The 10,351-nt window shown below is 33.8% G+C and overlaps 1 protein-coding gene across 1 annotated transcript; it reads right to left on the bottom strand.

Moving 5' to 3' along the window:
* Nucleotides 1–2,902: 2,902 nt before the first annotated feature.
* On the bottom strand, nt 2,903–5,231 carry LOC100151028 (uncharacterized). Its single transcript, XM_087306963.1, has 3 exons — nt 3,930–5,231; nt 3,669–3,845; nt 2,903–3,590 (listed from the first exon to the last, which is right to left on the bottom strand). Exons 1-3 carry the CDS (start codon nt 4,513–4,515, stop codon nt 2,953–2,955), a joined length of 1,401 nt encoding a protein of 466 aa, XP_087163089.1. The 5' UTR covers nt 4,516–5,231; the 3' UTR covers nt 2,903–2,952.
* Nucleotides 5,232–10,351: the final 5,120 nt, after the last annotated feature.

Here is a 10,351-nt window from a genome sequence, read left to right as displayed (position 1 = left end):
GCTCTTAGTAGATATATGAGAGACTTGCTTTGTTTACCAAATAAAGTGGATATAATTGGATTTGCATTGTAAACATGAAATATAAGCTAAAAAGGTATTACTTTATAGTTCCTATATTTAGGTTTTAGTTATAGTTACGCAGATTTCATCTGGCCCTTGTAATAAGTAAAACTGCTGTTTAGGGAGTTGTGGAGTTGATCCTCTGCTGAGATTTTGAGAGATTCAGTGTAGTTCAGCTGATTTCATCTAAGGCTGTGACTGAAGTTGGTTGTAGTTCTGTGTTTCTCCTCTGTGTTTTTGTTTATTAACAGCAGGTGTTCATCATCAGTGCTTAATCATCACCTAATTAATCATTTCATTGTCTCATTAACTTGAGTAAATTTAACTTAATTTAGAGAGGGACCAAATACTATCTAAACTGAGTAAATGTTGCTGTGCAACATTATTTACAGTGTATGCCACTCTGGGATTCGCTGTTTTACTTCTGGGAGAATTGCTTTTCGGTAAAACATGCTTTAAAATACCAAAAGGAATAAAGTATGCACTAAATAGTGTGGGCAATATCTACTTTCTAACTAAAGTTTTCTTCCTTTAATGTGTTTTTACAGCTTAAGGCCCTCTTTAGTTTTTTTTTTTTTCTCGGACAACTTAATTGTTTTATGTTTAATCCACTTAAACTTGCAAACTTATAATTTAACTTTATTGCTTCATGTTGTCCTAACACAAATCCATTGTGTGGAACCCAGCGCTTAACAGTGTGGTTTAAGTAGGCCACCCTGTGGTAAAAGGATAAAACGGCGTCCAGATTATTTGAAGACGCATTTGCTGAGTTTTAATAGCTGCTTTTGCCATACTAGAAACTAAAACCGTGTTTATTAATATAATTTAATAAATTGTATTAGTAATTAGTTTAATAAGCCTATATAATTGTCAGTATTTTTTCTATAAAACAATTCTTTGACAACTGATGGTGGCTTAACATCTAAATTTTGTTGAATTACAATATCATTAAGTGTGTGTGGATGTTTTCCAGCACTGGGTTGCAGCTGGAACGGCATCATGTGTAAAACATATGCTGGATAAGTTGGCGGTTCATTCCGCTGTGGCAACCCTTGATGAATAAAGGGACTAAGCTGAAGGAAAATTAGTGAATGAATGAAAAATATCATTCTTATTTTATTCTGTTGTGCGCTGTTACTTTGAGGATCTTGTTCATTAAGATTTGTCAAACACGATAATGTCAAATATTAGAGTTGGTTTAAGATGATCAGCTACTTTTAGCGGATTTTGTCCCCTAACATTGAAAACATGATAGTGTGAAATCATAAAACGGACCTGTAGCCAGCCCGGTGAAAGGGATGGTTCTTTTGTTTCTTAAAAAGTGGAATTTTTTTGCAATTTCATTTTCTATTTAATTATGAGATTTCGTTACATTTTAAGCACTATTTTTAGCTGAATTAGCTTGTCGGATGGCTTACTAAAGATTAACTATAAATAAAAAAATATGAAAAAGCACAATCACACATAAATTACAACATATAATTTTTAGAAAACATTTATAAAACAGTTTCTCACTAAAAACCAGCCTATTGTCATTTAGGCAAATTATAAATAACAAACTGGCCAGCACATTCAACTTTCCTCGGTCAGAATTTGACCATTTGAATAAAAATAACAATAATAATGTAGCTTTACAATAGCCTCTCTTGTAAAAAAAAAAAAAAAAAGTGCATTTGAAATTTCATGAATAACAGCAATCGCCAAATTAGTATTTAAATTTATTTTAATATGTTTGGTACTTCACATCTTTTTATTGCTCGTTTTTTCTCTTTTAAGAGTAAGGCCCAAGATTTAGAATAAAACATGTAAACTGTTTTCTCTATTTAAAAACAATACAGTAGTGAAAGAGGACTTCTCTCATGTCAGATTGTGTGTTTTCCAGCAGCTGGATGTTGCACTCATGAAAAATAATTGTTTGCATTGGCCAAAACTATTGAGAATTACTCTCAGTTTTCATTCATTTATTTTCTTTTCGGCTTAGTCCCTTTATTAATCTGGGGTCGCCACATCGGAATGAACCGCCAACTTATATAACATATGTTTTTATGCAGCGGATGCCCTTTCAGCTGCAACCCATCTCTGGGAAACATCCATACACAATCATTCACACTCGTACACTACGGACAATTTAGCCTACCCAATTCACCTGCATGTCTTTGGACTGTGGGGGACCCCCCACTGTTTTATATATTTAACATTTAAACAAACATAAGTAATCTATTGCAAATGTTTTATTGAAAAATGGAATCTCTTTATGTCTGTTGTGAGTCACTTCAAATTCCAAGCTGTTTTAGAAACCCAGAGGAGACAAAAAGAGACCAATTTAACCACTCACTTTACTAAACTTACACATTAATAGATGTATTTTGCTACCTTTGGACAAATAAAGGTATTTTTATTTTATTTATTTGATATTTGGAATTTGGCGGTTCATTCCGCTGTGGCGATCCCAGATTAATAAAGGGACTAAGCCGACAAGAAAATGAATGAATGAATGATATTTGGGTTTATTTTGATCTACTGTCTGTTTAACAGGCTGACATATTGCAAGTGGTTAAAACTTAATATTTGTGTATAATACATGTGAATACACAAACTTTCAAATCAATGGCTTTTAAATAATGAAAAAAGAAAATGTAAAGCTCATTTCATAATTTGTCAAACCAATCATCATAAATAAAATGTTACTGAGATCAATTTATTATTTTATGCAAGGTGATGGAACCTTTTAAAGCAAGTTGAAATTTTTTCTGACCCACAAAAATCTGACTTTCCTTAATCCTCAAATAACTGATTAATACACAAATAAGCATTTAAATAAAGAATAACAGCACACAGGGAATACATTTTAAGCATGACAACATTTATTGACACAAAAAAACAAGAATAATCCTAAAAATAGGTTGCAGAGTGGAGTCTTGAAAGCAGACTAGGGCTTCTTTTTACTGAGCGAGCCCTCTTCATCTTGACATCCTCATCATCAAATGGAAAAAACATGAAGTTTGAAGGAAGAGCAGGTCGCACAGGAGCATGAGCTGGTTTCAGAGCAGGCAATCCACTTGTAAGAGGTGGCAGGCTGGGTAAGGAAAGGTGAGGCTTAATTTTCCAATCAGACCCACATGAAGGGTCAGTGCCGTTCCTCTCTGCCTTGTTCACTAAAGGAGGAAACCTGGACGCTTGACGTTCTGGAGCCTCGTCAGTGCACTTCTGTCCAGCCAAAAGCTTGACAGGAGCACAGCGTGGCCTCAAAACTGGATGCTGGGATTTGCCTACTCTCGCTGCCAGAATAGATGAGGAACACTCAACACTGACATTCAGGTCAGACTCACATGGAGGATCTTCCAGCGAAACTTTCACCTGATGCTCACAAGACCCCACGCCCAGCCATTCTGAGGGTTCATCTGTGAAGCACTGCTGGTTGACAGGCTTCCCAGGAACACACTTTGACTTCAGAACAGGCAGTTTTGAGAGTCCAGCAACAGAATGCTTGCGGAGAGGTGTACGATTGTCCATCCTCACTGGTTGGCTCGCTGAAAGGGCAACAAAAAATGAGCAAGGGGCAACAATGAGGTGAGACTCACATGAAGGGTTGATGTTTTTCACTGTACCTTTCATCATAGGATTCGACCCCACGCCCAGCCATTCTGAGGGTTCATCTGTGAAACTCTGATGGTCGACAGGCTTCACAGGAACACACTTTGATTTCAGAACAGGCAGTTTTGAGCGTGGAGCAACAGGATGATGACGGAGAGGCATACGTTTATGCATTCTCACTGAATGGCTCCCTGAAAGAGGCACAAAAAATGAGCAAGGGGCAACACTGACAGTAAGGTTAGATTTATATGAAGAGTTGATGTTTTTCACTGTACCTTTCTTCAAATGATTCACACCCTGCCTGTCTGAGGGTTCATCTGTGAAACTCTGCTGGTTGACAGGCTTCACAGGAACACACTTTGACTTCAGAACAGGCAGTTTTGAGCGTGGTGTACCTTTATCCATTCTCACTTCTCGACTCTCAGAATGGGGCGGAGGAGATGAGAAATGGTCAACGGTGGCATTCAGGTCAGGCTCACATGAAAAATAGCTGATGTCTTCCAGTGAAACCTCCATCATATGTTTAAGAGACCTCACTCCTGGACGTTTTGGAAGCCCATGGCCATCAGTGAACTTCTGCTTCACAGCAGGTTTCACTGGAACATGGCGCAGCTTCAGAGTCAGGTTTGAGCATACCTGTACAACCTCAGGATGCTGATGGGGAGGCACACTTGTGTCCATCCTCACTGAGCTGCTCCAGGAATGGGGCAGATCAGACGAGGGACACTCAGCGTTGGCGTTCAGATCAGACAAGGGTAAAAAGTAGCTGACACTTTTCACTAAAACGTTCATCTGACGCTTAGAGGAGCTCACATCTCGATGTTCTGGAGATCGTGGCACGGATTGACGGTTAAACCACATGTTGAGAAAGTGGAGTGAAGATTATATCACAAAAACACCGACAAACTGGATTTAACAAGCGATAAGGAGCGACTGTCAAATGCTATGTAACTCTGTTCGCCGTGGAATGGCCGCAATGATGTCAACATTCTTTTAGAACGTTCGCGTGCCTTCAAACCTATGACGTTCTATCAGGCATCATTTAAATCTCGTAAAACAGCCCATATACAAGCCTTTTATTTACATAATACATTTTTTTTAATTCATCAAATCAGTTTTCAATCTACTCAGCGCATTTTTAACGCAATCAGATTTGGGACAGATTTTAAAATAGCAGGTGTGGCTCCCTCTAGAGGTGAAAATCTTGTATTAGCCCAATATTGAATAAATATCAGTTATTTCTCTCCCTTTAAGTATATATGGAGAACGAAACCTACAAAAACAACAAAAAAATAAGTAGATAAATAAATAAATACAAAAATATATAAATAAATGACTAAATAAATCCATAAATTCCTGGGGGTTGGGGGGAGACACTTATGTATATATTTACCTGCTCGCACTATTAATTATTTATATATTTATTTATGTATTGTTAATTTGTGAATTTTTATATGCATTCATTTATTTATTTAGCATATTCATTTATTATTTTATTTATGCAGGAATTTATGGATTTATTTACTCATTTATTTATATATTTGCATATTTTTAAATTGTTTTTGCAGGTTTCGTCCTCCATACGTATGTAGTTTTGTTTGGAAATATAAAGTGCATTTTTAATTTCCTGACCATGTTTAATTAAATTCGATAATTGCTTTATTGGTATGACAAATGTTACAAATGTCAAGTTTACGTTAAAAAGCAGGCCCGTAGCCAGGGGGGGTTCAGGTGATTCGAAAGACCCCCCGTGACAAAGTCCAGAATTTGTCTCATTTGTCTCAATTTGTCTGATTTGTCTCATTTTTACTACTAAGCCATCATATATTGTGGACATAACTGAAAGAAGAAGGCTTTAAGACTAATTTAATTTTTAATTATTCAAATGACCAAATACTGACTGAGGAAAACTGAATCAGCTGGCCAATTTGTTATTTGCCTGTAGGCTACAGTCTTAATTTAAAACATTAAATGCTAATCTTATAACATTATTTTTAAAACTCTAATAACTTAAAGTTTAAATGCACATTAGTAAATACATGCTTATAGTCAAATAGTATTGTAAGTCCTTGGACAAAATTGCAGGATATATTTTGGTACATCAAAAAGTGTAGTCACCATTTGACAAGCTAATCTACCAATGCAGTATTTTTTATATATATGGGCAAAGCAGTGGCGCAGTAGGTAGTGCTGTCACCTTACAGCAAGAAGGTCCCTGGTTCGAACCTCGGCTCAGTTGGCATTTCTGTGAGGAGTTTGATGTTCTCCCTGTGTTTGCGTGGGTTTCCTCCGGGTGCTCCGGTTTCCCACTCAGTCCAAAGACATGCTGCAGGTGAATAGGGTAGGCTAAATTGTCCATAGTGTATGAGTGTATGAGGGTGACAGGCCCAGATGACAGGCCGGCCGGAATTTAAAAAAAAAAGTCGTTATCATATGGACAAGTCTAAAATGGCTTGTTCCAAAGAGCATACCCTGCAACCATACTGGACTAAGGCCAAAAAAGAAGATCTTTGTCTACAATACATGTGTGTACACTGAATTTAAAATCAATGGCTTTTTTTAATAATAAAAAATGTAAATTTAATTTCATAATCGTCTAACCTATCATTCATTCATTCATTCATTTTTTTGACAGCTTAGTCCCTTTATTAATCCGGAGTCGCCACAGCGGAATGAACCACCAACTTATCCAGCAAGCTTTTACACAGCGAATGCCCTTCCAGCCGCAACCCATCTCTGGGAAACATCCACACCCACATTCACACACACACACACACTCATACACTACGGACAACTTAGCCTACCCAATTCACCTGTACCGCATGTTCTTTGGACTGTGGGGGAAACCGGAGCACCCGGAGGTATCCCACGCGAAGGCAGGGAGAACATGCAAACTCCACACAGAAACGCCAACTGAGCCGAGGTTGAACCAGCGACCCAGTGACCTTCTTGCAGTGAGGCGACAGCACTACCTACTGCGCCACTGCCTCGCCTCTAACCTATCATCATAAATTAAAATGTTATTGAGGTTAATTAATTCATCTATGCAAGGTGATGGAACCTTTTAATGCATGTTGAATGCTTGTTTTATTTACTGTATGATTGATTAGCAATAGTGTAATCACACTCTTTTGTGTTCTTAAGCATTAATGAAAAGATTCTTGTATAAACTCATTAACGCTGTAAAAATGTTTTTAATAGAATTATAATGCTATTTATTTATTTATTTGTTATATATAATTATATTTCATTTCTATTGTTGCATCACTCCTATTTGGTGCCATTTCGAATTTTAAGGTTCTCTGACATTTTTGTCAAAATTTATTAATTAACATATTTTTATTAAAACAACTTGTTTATATTATGGGATGTTTTTTTTTTACATTTTAAGATTTTTTATAAAAAAAAAAAAAAAAAATGTTACGCACATTCAGAACGCAGATAGAACCTTATGATTCCAAGGTGACGATTTTTGTCCCCAAGGCATGATATGGTACAGAATATTTAAAAATGCAATAAAAAATCATTAAAGCCTGTCTGATAGGATTATCCAATTTCCAGAATAAGACATAATGATATGTGCACAAAAATAAATTACATTTAAAGTAATTACTCTAATTCCATGCAAGTAGCTGAATTGCCATGTCCCAGGTCATGTATGCTCATGTTCAGTTACAAATATAACTTAGAAAAATCTAATTAATACTACACTTTTCATTGATTTTATGTTGTCATTTATATATATTTTTAATGGAGAGCAGATTTTTTTCAACACATTTCTAGACATAATAGTTTTAATGACTCATCTCTAATAACTGATTTATTTTATTTTTGCCATAATGACAGAAAATATTATTTTATTAGATATTTTTCAAGACACTTCTATACAGCTTAAAGTGACATTTAAAGGCTTAACTAGGTTAATCAGGTTAACTAGGCAGGTTAGAGTAATTAGGAAAGTTATTGTATAATGATGGTTTGTTCTGTAGACTATCTAAAAAATATAGCTTAAAAGGGCTAATAATTTTGACCTTAAAATGTTTTTTTTAATTAATTACTGCTTTTATTCTAGGCAAAATAAAACAATTAAGAATTTCTCCAGAAGAAAAATATTATTAGACATACTGTGAAAAATTCCTTGCTCTGTTAAACATCATTTGGGAAATATTGAAAAAAGAAAAAAAAATCAAAGGGGGGCTAATAATTCTGGCTTCAACTGTGTGTATATATATATATATATATATATATATATATATATATATATATATATATATATATATATATATATATATATATATATATATACACATCTCACCTAATACTATATTTGTTAAAATGATTCCAATATATTAATAAAATGTTTATATAAAATATAAATGTGTGTCTCTGAAATGAATGTCCCCTCGTTACTTGAATTATAATCCCCATAAAAATGCCCAGTGATTGCTCCTCTAGTCACATCGTTCTCAAGAATTCTCACAATTATGGAGAGAAATTGTCTACAAGAAGCAGTTAGTCTCTTTTATCTTCTTTTATTTTCAACATTTCAAAGACGTTTTCTGTTGTGGTAAAGCATATTACGTCCACCTTGTTACCCATTTTATAGAGGAAACTATTTAATTTTTTACTTTTTTTGTAATTTTGAGAAATACAGTTAATAAACATGTTTCAAATCTTCTTCAGATCATCATGTGCTAACTCGTTATTCACCATATAAGTAAATGGCTGAGTTTTGCAAGAAATGTCACTCTTGTTACTGTCCACCCTGTTATTGTTTTGCTTAAATATTGCACTGCATCCATTTAGAAATACCATTTAATAAATAATATTGCATGGAACAGGGGGACATTTGGCCTGTGTTAAAATTCTGTAAAAATTGCTAAACCGTAATATCCTGAGCTGGACCAGTATATTTAATAAGTACTCCTTCAACTGAAATAATAAAATCCTGGAAAATGTAACATTTTGTCACGGACAGTTACTACCCTGAAATGGCTCTGAATTGTAGGAATGACACTTATATTTTTCCTACTCTATGCAGAATTGTAGCTAATGCTATATTATTTATTTATTTATTTATTTATTTATTTATTTATTTATTTATTTTATTAAAGCATATACAGACAAGCATACAAGATTATACAATGACATACAGTTGAAGTCAGATTTATTAGCCCCCCTTTGATTTTTTTTTCTTTTTTAAATGTTTGCTAAATGATGTTTACCAAAAATGTTCACAGCATGTCTGGTATTATTTTTTCTTCTGGAGAAAGTCTTAATAGTTTTATTTCGGCTAGAATAAAAGCAGTCTTTTAATTTTTTAAAAGCCATTTTAAGGTCATAATAATTAGCCCCTTTAAGTTATATTTTTTTCTGATAGTCTACAGAACAAACCATCATTATACAATACCTTGCCTATTTACCCTAACCTGCCTAGTTAACCTAATTAACCTAGTTAATGCCACTTTAAGCTGTATAGAAGTGTCTTGAAAAATATCTAGTAAAATACTAGATATTTATTTACTGTCATCATGGCAAAGATAAAAGAAATCAGTTGTTAGAAATGAGTTATTAAACTATTATGTTTAGAAATGTGTTGAAGAAATCTCTTTTAATATATTGTATGCCCATATTCACAAAATATTAATGTGAAAATGTATAAATGTATAAATGAGTTTACAGTCTTAAAATTGAAAATAAGAAAGAAATTAATATAAAAAAATTAATAAATGGATAAAAATAAAGTACAATCACACCATTTTAGAGCAGTCTTATAGTGGAGATTAAACAAAAATTTGTAAATCAATAACAAGGAATCTTCCCAACGGGGAGACCAAATTGACCAAAATCTGTCCAATTTTTTTGTTTGTCATATGTAAGTTTTTTCTAATGTTAGCCATGTAGCAATTCATGATATCCACATTTTGAAAGATGGAGCTTTTGATGCAGATTTTTTATTTTTTTTTAGTTAAACATACCAGGACAGTAAATAACTGTAATGCATCTTTTTCAAACAGACTGTTTGCATTAAGGTACAATAAATACAAAGCTGTAGTCGTATCAAAATTTTGCTTAAGTATACTTTTCAAATAGATTGTGTATTTTCTTCCAAAATGGCAAAATTTTGTCACAGTCCCAAAAACAATGAATGAATGTACCTTTATCTTTTTACATTTCAAACGCAAGGCTGTGGCATTGGCAAACATTTTCTTAATACGTATTGGTGTAGATATATCATATATATTCATATTTTAAAATTATTTATGCAATATGTTATTTGTTTTTATTGTAAAGGAAATGTATCTGTTTGGAAAAATAAATACAAAAAAGAATACATTTATTAACTTACAGTATGCATACAAATTCATATTTAAAAATGATTGACATATATATTATTGACATTGATTTTATTTAATAAAAAAAATATATATATATTGATAGTTGCAATTATTATTGCTTTATATAACACTATCATATATTTCAATATAATGAAGTTATAATTAATTTCATTTAAGAGAGGTAACGTCAAATAAATTACATTCTTACGCCAAAAAGTGTACATGCTTTTAAACTGCATGCTTTTTTCTGACCCATACAGCACATGCTATCTGTGCGCGAATACAAACTGACCCTCCATTCATCTCCACCTCCACCAAGTCGTGTTCTGGATGTACACATCAGTGTAAGCGCCCGCGAA

This window comes from Danio rerio, chromosome 23 (assembly GCF_052040795.2).
Source record: "Danio rerio strain M-AB ecotype USA chromosome 23, GRCz13ab, whole genome shotgun sequence".
Taxonomy (NCBI): Eukaryota; Metazoa; Chordata; class Actinopteri; order Cypriniformes; family Danionidae; genus Danio; species Danio rerio.
Note: the sequence above shows the minus strand (reverse complement) of the source record. Positions and strands in the feature narration are given on the sequence as shown.